Here is a 19,520-nt window from a genome sequence, read left to right on the forward strand (position 1 = left end):
TTGGTTTGTTTTTTGTTTACTTTGATTATTTAAATTAGTTGATTTTTTAAAAAATATCATATTCAGATGATGATTATATATTACAGTTTTTTCCCCCACATAACCCAAGGAACATTTAATTTTAATCAAAATGCAACAATAAAAACCTTAATGGCTCTTAAAATAGGCCAGTTTTCCTTATTCAAAATATTCTGTTGGTTTTAAGGTGAACTGTGACCTGGCTTTTCTTCATGAGATTCACCCTTTTGAACCACAGAGGGTAAAAAAGAAAAGACACAAAGTGTGTTGTGGTTACAGGACAGAGGCTCTGTGTTTCTCACGTGTCCTGATCACAAGGCCGACTGTCTCACCTACATACACTCACACAGGCAATAAAAAGAGAAAAGCAGACTAAAGTGTCTGACATTTGACGGGAAGTGCTGCTTGGCCTGAATCATTTGTTTCTCTGTGTCCAGCAGAGGAAAGGGAGAGATGTGTTTGAAGAGGAGAGCTCAGCACAAATAGCTCAGCCCCTTTTGTCCAGTGTTAACGGGAAAAGCTGTTTACACTGCTCACAGGAGGACGGGAGAGGAAAAGAGGCCTAAAAATGCTGGAACTGCATTAACTGGAACACATTTAGAAAGGGAGCAGAGGACAGATCCAGATACTACTGATTATTCTGATTCATTCACTTTGATGCACACATCACATGTCATACTGGACACTGAAGCAGCGACCGACTGAGCTGTTTAATAACGGATGTCAATATCTAGAGAACAGGGAAGCTGATGATAGACAAAGTGCTGAATTATGATATTTAATACAAAATAAGAAGCTGCTGAAATTATATACATGTTTAAATTAAACAGAAATGTATTTATAAATAATATATAAATATACATTTATAAATAAGTAAATAACTAACTAACTAATTAACTGAATAAATACGTGTAAATAAAAAACATAGCTAAAAATGTATAAATAAATAAATAAAAATTAAGTAAATAACTAAATAAATGCAAAATACAAAAAAGAAAATGAATAATAATTTATCATAACGAGTAAACAACAAAAAAATGAATAATGTACTTATTGCTGGCATTAAACCAATTAAAAAAAACTTTCGTTTATAAATAATTTAAATATTTATTTATATATTTATTTATAGTTAAATGAATAGTTGATTAAATAACTGATTAAATACCATAATAAATGGATTAATTAATGGTTCATTTATATGCAATTAAAAATAATTTAAAAATAACTAAATAATTAACTGAACGTAGAAATAAAAGCATGAGTAAAATATACATTTATAAAGAAGTAAATAAAATTAATTAATAAATTAAGTAAATAACTAAATAAATGAATAGTGCTTTCATTTTTGCTGAAATTAAATCAATTAAAAATATTACATTAAAAATATAAATAAAAAAATACATGAATTTCTAAATAAATAAAATAAATATAAATTTATAAACATGTTAATAACTAAGTTAAAAAAATAAATAAAAATATTTGTAAATAAATAAATAAATAATAAATTATTTATTTATTTATTAGTTAATGCAATGTTTACCTGAATATTTTCCAAAAATATAGAAATAAATTATTATTTTATTTAAAGCAATACTCCCTTTAAAGTTATGTAAAATATGTGAAAACACATAATTTGGATATACGTATGGCCAACAGTACAGAGTTATTAGTTGATTACACACTTTTTCTCACTTCAGAAATGTTCACAGATACAGTTGTAGTGAATTGCAGAGGTATGGCAAGGTGCTATCTGGTCAGGTCAGGGGGCCCGGAAAGCCCAAAACAGCCTATTAAACACACTTGCTCAAAAGACATAAATGTGAGGACAGAAAAAGAGAAATATAAGAGAATGCAAACAGAACGAATGTGGAGGGAGAGAGAGGGAGAGAGAGAGGGTAAGAGAGAGAGAGAGCTGCTTCTTATGGCGATTGTCCTCATTAGCAGAAACTCCCTTTGTGAAAGCACAAAGCTATGCTAAATATTGACCACACACAGACTTGCACTTTACAACAGCTCTAGTGACACTGGTGGGGTAAAACTGCCACAGTAATTCTGCATAGGAAGAAAGACGAGTGAAACTTCCAGCTGGGGACAGCCTTCACTGCACACACACACACACACTCGCTGTGTAACTGCCCGGACAAACATCCTCGGGCCAAGTCAGTTAAGGCTATTCATTAGCCAGCCACTTTTCCTCCTCCTTCCTGGTGAGAGTGTGTGTTTGTACGAGTGTGCTTACGACATCGCCGCTGCCAGAGCAAACACACCTGTGTGGAAGCTGTCAAGTGCCTCCCAAAAGCGGCCCACATCACAGCCAAACATCGCAGCTTCCTGTGGGCCGGAGTTTAACGGCTCACAATAACATAACAGCTTCAAATTCTACAGTGTTGATAAGCGTACAGGATTGATATAATGTCATGCGCTCATTTGCTCCGCTCTGCTATCTGGCACTAAATGAACCGAGTCTGATTGTGGATCATCTCGAGTCACGGACATCTGAATTGGAGAAACAGCATCTCTTACAGGATGGAGAGTGAAACTGCAGGGTCTCCTGGCCTTCTGTTCTAGTACACTACTGTTCAGCTTGTACTCAGCAGGAATGCATTCAATTGATCAAAAGTGGCAGTAAAGGCATTTATAATGTTGCAAAAAAGCTTTTCATTTTGTTCTAGTACACTACTGTTCAGCTTGTACTCAGCAGACTGGAGTATACAGGATTTTTTTCATCATGGTTAATCAGAAAAATTTGAAGCAGTCAAATGACTGTTTTATTAGCATTGATAATAATTGTAATTTTATCATGGTTTGCAGAAAAATATGAAGCAGGATGACTGTTTTTTTAATTTGTAATAATATTTATGTTTTTTTTGTGTAGAATATTTTTTTTTTTATTTGTTATAATTTTTAATTTTTTTTTATGTTTCAGTTTTTTTGTGAAAAAGTTTTAACAAACATTATCAATGTAAAATTAAAATTAATTTATTTTGAAAAATTGCACAATGAGCAGTGTTGTTATTGTTAAAAAATTCAGTTTCTGTAAATGAACTCAAGCTGAAATAAAATTGTAGATGAAGGTCAACTTAAACTTACATGAAAATCAGAAGTGAATAAATGTTAAAGAGCTAAAATTACTAAAATAAACAAATAAATATAAAATAAAAACCTAAATAGAAATATTAAAAAACTAATAAAAATGACAAATACACATAAAAATTACTAAAACAAATCAAAATCAAAATATAAAAATAAAAGCTAATTTAAAATATTATTCACAAATTACAATAGTATATAATTCTAAAATAACACTTTGTAAATCTACCTCAATGTAGTTGAAAGCATCATCAAACTAACAGAAATATTTCATAAACAAGCACACAAATGTGACACTGGAGCACAAAACCAGTCATAAGTAGCACAGGTATATTTGAAGCAATAGCCAAAATAATGTTGTATGGGTCAAAATTATAAATTTTTCTTTTATGCCAAAAATCATTAGGATATTAAGTAAAGATCATGTTCCATGAAGATATTTTGTAAATTTCCTACTGTAAATATATCAAAACTTAATTTTTTGATTAGTAATATGAATTGCTAAGGACTTTATTTGGACAACTTTAAATGCAATATTCTCAATATTTAGATTGTTTTGCACCCTCAGATTCCAGATTTTCAAATAGTTGTATCTCGTTCAAATATTGTCCTATCATACATCAATGGAAATCTTCTTTATTCAGCTTTAAGATGATGTATAAATCTCAATTTTGAAAAATTGACCCTTAAGACTGGTTTTGTGGTCCAGGGTCACAAATAAAAGGGTAAGTGCAGAGGTTTGTGAATTCATGTCATTTTCACTGTGTTCTGTATAACTCTTAGATGCCGTGTGTAACCAAATCAACTGCGAAAGAGGAGTGTTGTGTAAATGCTGCTGAATAATGAGCAAAAAGGCCTGCGATTAATGCCTAATCCACATATGTTCATAAAGAGCGGCTCTCGTTCTCTGTTTATCTCTGGCTCTTCTGAAGAGTGCCTCATTTGAGCTCATATCTGAAGGAAATGGACAGCCACCTGGTGTGGGAGCGTTTGAGCAGATTATGAGGCAGATCTAAGAGTCAAAGGTGTCCTCCATTAGCCTGAGCTCTGAAGCTGTGATTCTGGTTCATCTGATACAGCCACAGCATTACGTCACCCGCAAACTTCCTCTGCTCCCCATTTCCTTTGCCTAAAACAGACTGGGACAAAATAAACTGGCCTTACAAGTCCTCTGCTGTGTGTGTGGCCTATCAGGTAGACTATGAGCTGTGCTATTTAAAAACACTCGAAACCAAAAGGTTGATGATCAGTGTGACTTGATTCAGTTTTTACTTCAGTTTTATGTGCGGTTTTAACTAAAAGGTAGTTAGAAACAGAAAAGATCGGATGTGACTCAGAAATTTTCTGAGGAGCTTTACTGAGAAGTTCATTAATGATCTGATGCACTTTGTTGTTTGCAAAGATGTTCACTATCCATCAGCACTGGGATATGAGAGCAAAGGCCAGAGGCTGCTGGGTCAAGGGTCGAGGGTCAAAGGCCAGAGGGGTCATCACTCGCTGCTTAACTGGTGGATTACCCCAGCTGCATGCTCTACTTTATGTGAACACAAGGACACACACAGATTAGAGAAACTAGCACTGGATTAACTAAATCTGTCTGCAGAAAAAAAATAAAAAAATAAAAATAACGGTTTTCATGAATAGGTAGTGTTATAAAATTCAATAATAATATTAAACAAAAGAATTTATATATATATATATATATATATATATATATATATATATATATATATATATATATATATATATATATATGAGATAAATCAGATATACATTAAATAAAAACAATATTACAATGTACAACTGCACAAAAGACTGCAAATGCACAAGTGAACTTAACTGTCATGGGGGTGTAGCTTTGCTGTGGATGCGCTTCACGCATGAACAAAACACGGACGCACAAAGATTCCACAACATTATTTACATTAATGTTCACATGATAATTTTATGTAGCCTTTATGACAGACTTGATCTGCGAGTTGCACTTAAGTGTATTGTCCTTTTCAAAGTGATTCCAATCATATTTCATGCATTTCAAAACCATCATGGTGAACAGCCCGCATCTTAAGTGTCTCTAAAGCAAATAATGCATTATTTATCTGCTTTAAGATATCGGCCAAATACCGATAACAGGAAAAGTATCTAAAGCAAATAATGCATTATTTATCTGCTTTATGATATAGGAGGATTAATTATAGTAGGAATAATTTGAATTAAAAATTTTATTGAATTTTAAATGCTATAATACTGTTAAATATTTTTACAATTTAAAATAAAGTTTTTAAAAAATGTTAACATGATCACATCATAGAAATCACTACAATATAATATTTGGTGCTCCCCAAAAAAAAAAAAAAAATTATATATATATAGTGATATTATATATATATATATATATATATATATATATATATATATATATATATATATATAATATATATATATATATAAATAAACTTAATTCATTCATTTTTTTTTTCAATACTAACATTGTTAAAAACAGTGTAATGTTGCTGCTTAATATGTTTTTGGAAACTATGATATATATATTTTTAAGGATTCTCTGATAAATAGAAATATAAGTTCAAATTAACAGATTTATTTGAAATAGAAATCATTCCTGTTTTTGGAAACTATGATATATATATTTTTAAGGATTCTCTGATAAATAGAAATAGAAATCAGCTCATGTACTTTCACAGTGTCACATTCTGACCTGTGCTTTTCTGTTTCAGACTGTGCGTCTGCACTGCAGAGTGACTGCACTCACGGTTTACTATCGACTGCTACAAGAACTTCTCTGAAAACCCAACACCATCCATGTGCTCGGGCAGGCTGCAGCACGCAGTTTCATGCACTGATTTGACGGCCAAATCTAGACACTGTAAATCAAAGTAATCCCTATAATTGTGCCACGAGGAGGAAAAATCTTTGGTCATGTATAATGGAAACCTTTAGTTATCATTTGGTAATTTATTGCTAGTACAAAATGCAATTATAAGAACGAACACAAGTACCGACATGCCAACATGAACTAAAAATAATATCACTGCATGTCTAAGTGTTTATTTTATTAGTGTTCTTATTTTTTAAGCAGCATATTATTAGTGGTGCTTGTTTAACTTTGGTGCACAACTCGTCCCATACAAAATAGTTGCCAATAACAAAAGACCTTTTTTTAAGAAGAGATGCTCTGTTAATTTTTTTAACTATGCAAGATTTTTGCCTGAGGGAGGAAAAACCACAAAATAATTAACAGATTTACATAAAGGGATGGACCAGTACCATATTTACAGAACAGAATATCATGAAGACTTACGGGTGAGCTCTTTTCAATTAATAAAAATAAATAAATTATAAAAATTATACAACAAATTATACAACTACTACAAGTTTACCCAATCTTACCCGCATACAGTAAGGTGATATATTCTTTAAAGGGGTCATATGATGCAATTAAAATTTTTCCTTTCCCTTTGGAGTGTTCAAAGCTCTTGGTGAATAAAGAAGATCTGTAAAGTTGCAAAGACTAAAGTCTCAAATCCAAAGAGATATTATTTATAAAATGGAAGACTTTCCCACGCCCCCCTACAACGTTCTAACATGCCCCCACATCTCTACGTCAGTATGTAGGAAGATTTGCTGGTCGCTGAGGAAATACATAAACTTTGCACTGTGGATCCAGCCCGGGGTCGTCACATGTGGTTTCCGCAAGCACAAGGTACGCTCCTTCGTAGAATCCTCGGTCTAGGTTTAATGTTGATTTCTGGTCAAGGCCGCGGTGTGTGACGCTGTTTTGTTGAGAAAGCAAAACTACTTTGTTTGGCCTTCCAAAAGAGGACACGACTAGAATTCATGTTTATATCACGTTTATAATGGGTTTTATGTTTATGTCTCGTCGCTCCGGCCAGACGACATCACAATATGTTAAGAGGCGTAACATTTCCGTCACACGCTTGAGGTATTCAGCCAATCACAACGCACTGGATAGCTGGCCAATCAGAGCACACCTCGCTTTTCAGACCGATGAGCCTTGTGAAAATCGACGCATTTCAGAAGGCGGGGCATAAAGGAGAAACAATAATGTACAATATATGGAAAATAATGTGTTTTTTGGACCTTAAACCGCATAAACACATTTCATTACACCAAATACAGCTGTTCTTTTTAAACAAGACCCCTTTAAAGCAAATCTCAACTGCATGATTGGTACTGCATTTTTAAAAACATGAAATATATATGATTATTTTAAAATATATTTAAAGCAGCACGACAGTTTCAAACTGATGATAAAATCAGCTTTTTAGCAACATCATATGACCCCTTTAAAGCAAATCTCAACTGCATGATTGGTACTGAAAATTCAGCATTGTGTCACAGAAATGAATTATATTTTAAAGTGCATTAAAATAGGAAACCACTATAAGAAATTGCAATAATATTTCACAATATTAAAATTTTTCTGTATTTTTGATCAAATAAATACAGCCTTGATGAGCATAAGAGACTCCATTAAAAAACATAAAAAATCTTACTGACCCCAAACTTTTGAACAGCAGTGTATAGTAGGGATGCACCGATAGGATATTTTTTTGCCCGTTTTGCCTGACGAAGACCTTAGGGTCGAAACGTTGTGGTTTTATACATTTTTGAGAGCAGTAGTGGCAGTGTGGCAGATTTTTGTTTATCCGATGCGTCAGCGTCACATTTGCACATCTGACAAACTATATTTTGGACAGATTTTATTTTGTTTTGGAAACTATTTAATTATTTTGCTGAGAGAAAAACATTGGATTATGCAACAGACATGCAACTCGTTGTCTCCATGCAATAAATTGATAAACCATCAGTATCGGCCCTTTTCATGCTATTTCTGATATGCGCATGGCTTTAAAATCATATTGGTATCGATAAATATCGGCAGCCGATACATCGGTGCATCCCAAGTGTATAGAGTTTACACACATAGGATGATACATCATGACTTTCTGTAAAGCTGCTTTGATACAAATATATTGTGAAAAGAACTAAATTATTAAATTATTATTTGACTTGAAATTTTGACTCTTTTGTCAGTAAAGTAACCATCCAGAACATTCTAGCAACCGCATAGCAACACACTACATCCACTCTGAACATCAGAAGAGTATCACATTTCTACAGAAATTTTCTTCACAATTTCCTCAGAAAATGTCAAATCTAGATTGAAAAATGAAGTGCAGGCACAGCGGAATTACCTGCATGACTGATGAAGATAGCTAACGTGCACATGTGACAACAGACTTGAGATTCTCCAGAGACAGATCCATCCATCCAGTGAAGAATGCGAACAAATTACCCTTCACTCAGTTTACTCAGTGTGAGTTAATTTGTCTTTTTTTTTCTTTTTTTTTAAATTCCAGCCAACTTTTTATTTGCAGAGTTTCTGGCTAAATAAAAGCTGAAGCATTTTTTTCTTTTTTGACAAAGTTCTTCATAATCCACCTTTCTTTCTTTACTTGGACCGCATATGAAACTCAATAGCTACACTAGCTAGCATTACAAAAGCGTGACTGTCTACTTTAAAGGTCATTTTTAATAGACTGTCTGGTCCGCAGGTGCGTGAAACAGCTGTTCGCCACAATCACGGTGTGGAGTTTATATCAGATATGAGCAGGAAACCAGATAGCCATTATGCTGAGAGCAGGTTAACATTATAAAGGGGAGCTGAACAGATGTGTTTGGACGTGATAAAGCAACTACGAGTTATCAGGAGACATCGAAACAGTTTAAAATCAAACTAACCATGCTTTTACAGCATTTGATTGCATTATGTTACACGTGCTTTGGAGCTGTGATGATGTTATACAAAGAAAACATTATTTTACATGCTAATCTCCACAAGATTATCAGTCTAATTCTAGAAAGCATGACGTACACGCACACTGTGACTTATTTCATGTATGTGCAGAAATGTGTATTCAAAACCACAACACACTGTCTGCAAAAATAGACCGACAATGTCTCTGTAGGTACAGTAGCTGTGGTTCATTGCAGTTCATGCACTCGTTACTGCTGATTGCTGGTATTTTGTCTTTTAATTAGATTTTAATTATTTGTTGTTTGAGATGCTGTGTTGTTTGTGTGATGGAGTGGGAGTTTTGGGGGAGGGGGGAGGATGCTGGTAGTGCAAAACAAGGCTCTGAAGGTTCAGAGTCCATTTGTGTTTGTGGATAAAATAACATTGAAAATGTTCAGTAAAATTTTGTTTGCGGGTAAAATAACATTGAAAATGTTCACTTTGGCTTACTTTATAATGATAATGATTTATGTTTAGTATTATTGAATGGTATAAATAAATACGTCAAACCCTAACCATATAGTAAGTACATGTAGTTAATTAGTATTACTCAGTACTTAAATGTATAATTACACTGTAAGGACACCTTAAAATAAAATGAAAATAGATAATTAATAAAAAAATTGACTTTTTTATGTTTTACTTTAATAAGAATAACCATTGGATTTAATGGGAATAACAAAAAAAGAATTAGGCCCATTTTAGGAAAATATATATATTTTGTGATGATAGTTTATTATTAAAGTGTTATGTTACTTGTGTTTTTTGTATTATTTGTATTTTTTATTTGTAACTTTTCATATGTTATGCATATTTACTTAATCAAAAAAAAAAAAAAAACTTTTTCATCAAAAATATCTATGAATTGGCATTACAGCATTGCACTTAGTACCATATAAATAAATTAAAAAACATTGAAAAAAAAAGATAGAAATATTTTCCTTTTCAAAACTGGTTATGCAAGCAAAAATGTAGAAATGTAAAGCCTAAATAGTCTAAATAGTCCTGATTAGAAACTTGGGAAGAGTCGAACCTTGAACACATGTACAGTATAAAAGCCACCTGAATACAAGAATTTCTCTTTACTGAAAGAACATCATAAAAGATTAATAGAAAGATTATATTTTGTGCAAGAATATTGTTATTCAGCTTACAAAACCAGCTTCTATCGATGACTCATACATCTTTCATGCTGACCTAACTCCCAAGGTCAAGTTCAGCATCAGACTCTGCATTATTTTTGCATTTGATTTGTTAATGTGTTATTATGAGGTAATTTCATGAGGTAATTGCTTTTATTTGCCATGGCAACAAAACCACACCAGACAACAAATAACCGGTAGGGTGGACCCTAGGGTGGGCTATGCCACATGCCAGATACTCCCTTACAGTTTCTGCCAACTAGCTGTAATGTTTAGCTCCAGCAGCGGTGATTGCATCTGCCCATGTTTCTCTAGTGATCTTAACAAGAAGCTCTTACTGACTGCAGCATAATAAAGCAAACAGTGTATGGTGTGTTCTACTATATATGGCCATATGTGTGAATGTGTGTGAATGAGTGAAAGGGTGAATATGTGAATATGTTGATAACATTTACAAAGCATATGACTCCCACTCACCTACTATATGCCATTGCTTTTTAAATTTTACTGTACTGTGCACAACTTCAGGGGTGTAGTAGTGGTTGTAGATCAAGATTGAGAATGAAAAATCTGTTTTAAATTTAATTGAAATTTCAATTAAAAAATAGATAAATAAATTCATTACCATTCAAATGGTTGGTATCAGTAAGATTTATTTTTAATGTTTTTGAAAGAAGTTATGTTCTTCACCCATGAAGTAAAATTTAAGATAAATGTTTTTTATTATGTTATGTTATGTTTGTTATTTTAGCGCATCAATGAGATACTATTATAGTTTTCATTAATATCTTGAAATACTTTTTTGTTCTTATATTTTCCACTTTGAATTTATAGCTAAAATTTCAGTAACTTATTGTGAGTTATTGTTATATTGTTTTTATTTAATAGTCCAAACAGTTTTGATTATTTCAATTTTTATTTTAGTTTTAGTTATTTTAGCATATCAGCATATATTTCAATGTATATTATATATATAGGTAAATTCAAATAAGAAATATATCAACTATAAATAAATATATATATTTTTATATATAATTATATATATAATATATACATACATTTATACATATATTGTATATATTATATATATATATGGATATATATTATAATATATATATATATATATATAAAAATATTATATATATATTTCAATGTAAATTCAAATAAGAAATGTTGCCTTGTCAACTTGAAACAAAAAAGGTTTTTTTTATATTTTATTTCATTCCAGTTACGATGCTTTTAATGGTTTAGTTTTAATTTTAGTGTTTACACTGATTTTAATTTAGTCTATATCTTTATTTTTGTAAAAAAAATCTATTAAAATAATCGATTAATTAATTATTTATTTGTGTGATACCAAGTTTCACATTATTCTGCAGAAATTCTTCTAACACGCTGATTTGCTGCTCAAGAAACATTTATTATTAATACTGAAAGCAGTTGTGCTGCTTAATATTTTTGTGGAAACATTGATATTTTTTTTCAGGATTCTTTGATGAATAGAAAGTTCAAAAGAACATCATTAATCTGAAATGAAAAAAAAAATTTTAACAACTTTTTATAATAAAATTTAATGCATTGGTGCTGAATACAATTAATCTCTCTCTCTCTCTCTCTCTATATATATATCTATATAGTGTTCATTGCATGCTTAGATAAATATATATGCTTTAATATAATCTATAATATATATCATATATATATATATATTCTATAAATATTTGAGTGTTCTTTGTATGATTATGGAAATATAGTATGATTTTGTTTATTTTGTTTCACTTCTGTCTGGAGTAATTCTATAATGCAATGTTAGGTTTGAACACATCAAGTATCGCAGACACACATGAAGATAACTGGACGTTGTGCGGGGACGTTGCCAGGAGCGACGACTCCGTAACCATGGAAACAACATTAATGTTTTACCACAAATCTGATTCAGAAATATGAAGAGTGTTCTGGAGCTTTCAGAAGAGAAATGACAAAATTGAGACTAGATTTGTGTTTTATCAAAATTCTTTTTCAGATATATTTGGATTTTTTTCTGATAAATGGTGACTGTGATATATTCACAACAGCCAAAGAAATGATATCAATCTTAAAACATGATAACACGCATCTGCAGTCCCTGGCAAGAAGGCCTGATAATAAGTGTGGTGAATTTCCAGCTGAGCCCAGACGGGATGTTTTGAGCGTTCGGGCCGTTTCGTGTGGCTTTAAAAGCAGAAAGCTGAGAGTTGGTTCCCTTCATGGTGGATCTGTATGGATAATGGATTCTCCTCAGCAATGAAACCGTATTCCGTACACAAAGACGGAGCAACCTGAGCGAAATTCCTGGTGGACTGGGAGAGGCTTTTTTCTGCTCGTTGTTGTTTAGGGTTTGTGGCATCTCCTGGACTTGAAAGCCAAAATGAAACAATCTGAGCAACGCTATTTTCCTACACCCACATTAAAACACACTTTCCACTATGGTCAGACACAATGCCTTGTTTTATTTCGACGTGGGTTGCCATGGTGACGAGAGCAACAGAGTGAATACAGTGGCTACTCACAAGCCCCTCTTGACACGACTCACACCCTCACCCCGCCAAACACACACAAGACCAGTGCTGACAACAAGAAACAAGCTGCTGACAGTGTAACCCGATTCATAAGAAAGACTTCACAATGGTGGTCAGTTCTTCTTATAGTGCTTAATCTTGTTCTGTACGCACAGTTCAATAATACACGGGAGTGACAACCACATTGTACAACTGAACTGTGCGGTGCAAGAAATCCCAGGGTACGTTTTGACACATTAGTGTTGCCAGATCTTGCAAGAAAAAAAAACCCTAATAAGAACAAGCCTATAATAAACTTAAATCTAAAAGCATTATCTTGGAAATAAGCCACTTTCCAAAATATTGAGACCTCCACTTGCCTACTTTATTAACTCCATAAACTGGACTGCTTTATGGGCCAAGTCCAAACCACAAGCCCAAAGACACTTAATAAGTGTCACTTAAAATAAGTGGACATGGCAACCCTTCAAGAGCGTGCTCAGTGAAATAGGCTTCCAAACATAAAGAAAACACGATAGCTCTGTCGACAGTGATTTTGTTAAAATCACCAAATATAACGAGTCTTAGGTCACTGTAATAATATTTCATTTAAAAATAGCAGATACTAACCACGAGAGACTTTGCCATGGTAATACAGTGTCACTCATCACCATTTCCAGAGTGAGTTATCTTCCATACACACATGAAACAATAATTTAGGGGATTCACTCCCATATTTAAATGTGGTTATCAGTCCTGAATCTTTACAGTGTGTATGTGGCCAATGAGAAATATAGTGTGGCTTAGGCCACATTCACACAGCAGCAGAATACAGCTGTCAGTCTTGTTTTTGAGTCATTAATATGGTAGCGTTTACATGCATTTTAGTTATTTACACAAAACCCAAACTTTATATACTTATTAAACCTGTCAACAAACAACCTCTGATGATGTGCATTTACCTTCTCTCATTGTCATCCAGATGGGCAAACAGCACGTTCTTAGAGATGGCTTTGGCCAGGGCGGTCATTGTCTTGTAGTCCTTTGGAATGACCTATAACCAAAGAAAACAATAAGTAGATGACCACTCATAAAACAAACAAATTATTATGTTTTTCCTAACATTCTGAATTTTTTTTCATGTTTCCTCAATAAATTGTGAGCGTTGTGTTGTGAAAAATGTGCTGCCATGATGATCCTAGGGTGTTATGGATGTTGCTAGGCAGTTACTAATGTGATCTGAATCACTTTTCAAGCTTGTTACTAAGCAGGATGCTGCTATGGTAGGTGGTTTCTTACTGGCCCAAGTTAAAAGATCCCAACCTCAATTTTTTCTATGATATTCTGGTCTCCCTTTCACCAGTTTTATCATACACCAGGCAAAATTTTTATTGCCTTAGAGAATTAATAACAATCCTCAATGAGATGATGATTTAAGCAATCATTCCCATTCATAGCACAAATGGTGCAGGATGTGTTATGAACCAATGTGTAATGCTTAGGGTTTTGGGTTTGTTGAGAAAATTATCAAGTGTGCCTCATCAATCACCATTAATTATTGAAGTTAACCTATCAGTCTATTTTTGTTAACTAACATTATAACAGTTACAAATCGTTTTCATTCATTTAAATAAATGAGAAAAAATAGATTAGATGAAACATTTAAATATATATATAAAAAAACTTATTTCAACTTATTGAAATGTCAACTAATTGAAATACATAGGTTTAAACTGAAGTACTTAACTTACTAAAACTGAATTAAAAATAAATTAAAGCTAAATAAGAATATAAAAAATGACAAAAGCACATAAAATTACTAAAACTGAAATGTTAAACAAAAAAAATTAAATGAAAACTGAAAATATTAAATATATAGTAGTATAATAAATATAACTTAATAACTATTGTAATTGTATGTATATAATACTAAAAAACATTAAACCTTGTTTGCATAAAATGTAAACAACTTTAATTACTAAATTACTTTAAAATGTTCCTATTATTGTGTACTATTCATCAGTGCATGTTATTCTAAAGAAAAATAAATCAATAAATTAAACAATATTAACCAATAATAATACAACCTAACCATTCAATCAAATCCCACTGAATAAAATCCAGTCCTGTGTTACTTCCTGCTCAATATTCTGTTTCACTCAGAAAAATCATATTATGTAAGTCAGATGTGATGTGAATGTCTATACTGAAAAACCTATGTGAAATCAGAGCAGTGAATCTGGCCTGTTACTGATGGGGCGACTGAGACAAATCCAAAACGTCCTAAAAAGCGTACTGGAAAATAATGCAAATTTAACTGCCGTTTTATTCAGAACCACAATGGCTATATAATCCAAACTAACCTTTCTGACGTAGCTGACGGCATCCTCCTCTGTGTAGACCTCAGCACTGACCCCACCTCTCCGGCGCCGGGCCTTCACCACCGGGTTTGGAGGAGGAGGAGACACTTCATCATCGTGAGAGTCCGACTGTGAGTTGGACTTCTGACGGGCCATGATCTGCTTGCATTCTTCCTGTGGAGAGAGGAAGTGAATGATACGTAAGATTAAAAACATCCATCTGAAAACATCGAGAGGGTTGTTGAGACCATCTGGATTTTCATTTCCATCGCACAGGACACTTGTGCAGAGTTAAAACAGTGGACACTAAGAGGGTGAAGCTACCATTACAAATCACGATTACAGATCATAAAATCTAAAAGACTAAAACCTACTGTGAGCACAGAAAGCAGACACAACAGCACTGAGATTTCACTGGCAGAGCCAGAGAGAGACAGTGAAAGAGGGAAGAACAATAAAGCTGCATGCCACAGCACAAATGATGTGTGTGTGTGTGTGTGTGTGTGTGTGTGTGTGTGTGTGTGTGTGTGTGTGTGTGTGTGTGTGTGTGTGTGTGTGTGTTTGTGTGTGTGTGTGTGTGTGTGTGACAACAAGATGTGTACTAGTCAGAGAGGGTAGGCTCTACACAGAGTCATACTGTACTATACAATTACTTTATATATGGGGTGAAAAACAGAAAAACACTGACCCCTTATCATATTCGTTACATACTGTATGACAGACACATAAAGTATGTATACTGTATATAAAACAACCAAATGTTTTAGTCATTTATCTAGTCATTTACATAAAATAACTGATATCTCTCATTCAAACAGAGAGCTGGTATTGACAGATATATCACTATATTACTATACTATATGCAATATTAAAGTCACAGCTAAATGTGATACTCATTATAGTGGGTTAATGTGAAGACTGTTATAATAGTTTTAATGTTCTGTAACAGTTTAGGCAAATTTAGGCAAAATTTTACTGCAATGCTGAATGGCTATTTACACATTTTATCTGCAGAAAAGGATAAAGTGACATTTTTGAGTGTCAAACCTTTTCTGTCCTACATATATTTAAGTTATGCACCATGCTATATCACAAGAGTCTGAGGGAAAAATAGGAAGAAAAAAAACATGCCACTGAGGGGTATCTTCATTTCCAATTTATCCTTTTTGTCTAAATTTTTTTTTTTTGTTTGTTTTATTGTTTTATTTTTCCTTTAACATGTAGAGAATATTAATTAATTTTATTTATTTATTTTTTATTTATTTATTTATTTTATTTTTATTTTTTTCAACATTTTGCATTTCACATATAATATATTTGGATATTGTGCACCAGTTATTTTCAACCCACAGTTCTCATTAAAGTTCCTTAAAGGGGTCATATGATGCTGCTAAAAAGAACTTTATTTTATGTATTTGGTGTAATGAAATGTGTTTACGCAGTTTAAGGTTAAAAAAAACACATTATTTTCCACATACTGTACATTATTGTTTCTCTTCTACGCCCTGCCTTTCTGAAACGCATCGATTTTAACAAGGCTTATCTCTCTGAAAAGAGGTGTGCTGTGATTGGCCAGCTATCCAGCGCATTGTGATTGGCCGAATGCCTCAAGCATGAGACGGAAATGTTACGCCTCTTAACATATTGTGATGCCTTGTCCGTCTGGAGCGACGAGACATAAACATAAAACCCATTATAAACGTGATATAAACATGATTTCGTGTCGTGTCTTCTTTTGAAAGGGCCAAACAAAGTAGTTTTGCTTTCTCAACGGAACAGCGTCACACACCGCGGCCTTGAGTGAGCAGAGGCCGGAGGCCTAGAGTGAGCCGCGGCCGGCTTGAGTGAGCAGAGGCGGGCGGCTTGAGGCAGATTCTATGAAGGAGCATATCTTGTGCTTGCAGCAACCACATGTGACGACCCCGTGCTGGATGCCGCTCGTCCACGGTGAAAGCCCATTCTACAATCCACAGTGCAAAGTTGATGTATTTCCAGTTAGAACTAGCCGTTTCAGGGGGGTGTGGACGAGTGTTAACTTTTATAAAGAATAACTCTTTGGATTTGAGACTTTAGTCTTTGCAACTTTACAGATCTTCTTTATTTGATTTGAAAAAAAATTGAAATCGCATCATATGACCCCTTTAATGGTAAAAATTTTGGCAACCTCTGCTCTATAGTATTCTGGCCCCTATAAATCTGATATCAGTCTAATTCCACAATTAAAACTTTTACAGGATTTAAAAGGATAAAGTGTTTGTAAAATGGTCTTCCTCTGAAACATCCCAAGGCACAAATACCAAAGTGAAGGCAGGCAGATGCAAAGGAACAGCTGGGCACAGGCCACACACACACACACACTCACAAGCACACACACACACAAATGCACACAAAACACACACATGCTTTCTCTCCAAAGCTTTAGACAGCCATCAACAGGCCTGTCTATGAAATAACACAGAAAGAGTCCAAATGTACTCTGAAATCTGTGAAATCAGAAGGCATTTAAGACGATATGCCCATTAAAATCATTTGTATAAGATGTGTATAGTTGTATTTATAAAAATGCATAATATGAGAGCAAACCCACCACAAACACACACAAACAAAAGTATTTATCTATTTAAAAAAAAAAAAAAGTTAAAAAACCCAAACTTTTGATTGGTAGTGTATCTTTGGGCTAAAATAGGCCATATTTATGGCTAACCTCCATATACTGGCATTAGTATGCTACTGGTACATAAGCAAGAGGACACGTTATTAGCTGATGCTAATCTCAAATCAGCCAAATATTGGTCAGGCTGACATGAAAATCTTTCACTAAGAATCTTGCATCCCTTAGTAACATCAGTAAATTTCTATTTCTCCTTAAAAAATTCTCCTCGTGTTGCCTTGTGCCCTACATAAAGATTTTAATCCGGCACAGATTTTATAGACACAACATTCAGAAAAGAGGACAAACACAGTGTTAAGGGTGTACATCCTTTAGCAGCCCATGGATTTTCATCTTTCTAAATGAACAGAAGTTGCCAGACAGAGAGAATGTGTGAGCAGTTAAACCCCATTTATGACTGAAACGCAAGTGGGTCAGTAAACATCATTCACCCAGCAGCTCAATCTACGAGGACACTAAACAACCCCAAAAACACAAGCTATCATCACGAGGAGAAGACCAGGACAGACGTATCAGCCCATCTGATCGTGTCTTATGAATACACAATCCCTTCGGCTGTTTGATGCTCTACCTAAACCAACAGTAGCTCAGCAGAAACGCATTCCTAACAAAAGCCCGAGCCCAGAGCGTCTGCCAGTATGAAAAAGCCTGTTGTTCCTGGAGCACATGATCAAAGAAGATGTTTAGTTGCTGGCACCTCCAGCTAAACGAATGACTGCTGTGACTTTCATACGGTCGGTACACAGAGTCTGAGATTGGGCAACGACATCAAAAAGCATCAGCATGCCTCCTAATTATTTATTGAGGGGTACAGGAATGTTGATTATAGTTCTAAACAATTGCGGCTGATTAAAGTTCCTCTTACATAAAGTACTCTACCGTCTGGGGTCTGTGTGTGTGTGTGTGTGTGTGTGTGTGTGTGTGTTTTTGTGTGTTTTTTGAAAGAAATTAATACTTTTATTCAGCAAGGATGCAATAAATTTACTAAAACTTGTGATTTAAAGAAAAAAGCAGATTAAAGAAGAATGCTGTTCTTTTGAACTTTCAAGAGAGTCTTTTGTAGAAACTTTCACAGTTTCTGCAACAACTATTATGCGGCACAACTGTTTTCAACATTTATTTTCAACACTGAAGGACTTCTAGAATTTCTTGGTTTTAAGCTGGTTGCTGGGTGGTTGCTATGGTGTTCTGGGTGTTTTGTTTAGTTGAAAACTTGCTCACTCAAATCAGTCATAAGTACGATATTCTGTTTTATTGTCCTCCAGGCAAAAACTGTTGTATATGATTGGTTATATATAAATGTAGATAAATAATATCTTAACAGTTATACTTGCCTTAGCTCACACTACTAATTAGCCAAGATTTTAACAGGTATTGTCTTAATAAATAATTAAAACATAATGAAACAGGACAATGGTGTACTAAGTACCTCTTAAAATGTAATTTAACCAACTATATTAAAAATAGGGAGAATACAGCAAAAAGTCATTATTCTACATCAGTGTTTCTCAACCAGGGGGCCTCAAGAAGACTTAAATTGATTTTAATTTGAATTAATTTGAAAAGTGTAATTTCTAGACCTGGAAAAGTCATGAAAATATATTTAAAAAATCCTTAAAATGCTATGTAATGAGTACATTTTTGTATTTATGATAAGCTCTAAAATATCTAATCAGATAGAAATAGTGAGTAAGCCATTTTTAAAAAATCATTATCCTAAAACCTTTGAATATTGTTATGGACAGTGTGGGGCCTCGGAGTCAAAAAGGTTGAGAATCACTGTAGATTGAATATAATGAGTTGCATGCTTGGTTACTGTAAAGCCCAACTAAATCCAAAATCCATTTCAAAACTTGCAAACAA

At 33.6% G+C, this 19,520-nt stretch overlaps 1 protein-coding gene across 5 annotated transcripts in view; it reads right to left on the reverse strand.

Moving 5' to 3' along the window:
- prkar1b (protein kinase, cAMP-dependent, regulatory, type I, beta) overlaps nt 1–19,520 on the reverse strand; it is a 52,937-nt gene that overhangs the window by 31,960 nt on the left and 1,457 nt on the right. For all 5 annotated transcript variants that reach the window (XM_042718134.1, XM_042718129.1, XM_042718106.1 and 2 more), the window contains exons 3-4: nt 14,990–15,160; nt 13,589–13,680 (exon numbers count right to left, since the gene is read on the reverse strand). In XM_042718134.1, coding sequence (XP_042574068.1) covers nt 13,589–13,680; nt 14,990–15,160 — 263 coding nt within the window. The remainder of the gene's footprint in view (nt 1–13,588; nt 13,681–14,989; nt 15,161–19,520) is intronic.

Source organism: Cyprinus carpio, chromosome A3 (assembly GCF_018340385.1).
Source record: "Cyprinus carpio isolate SPL01 chromosome A3, ASM1834038v1, whole genome shotgun sequence".
Taxonomy (NCBI): domain Eukaryota; kingdom Metazoa; phylum Chordata; class Actinopteri; order Cypriniformes; family Cyprinidae; genus Cyprinus; species Cyprinus carpio.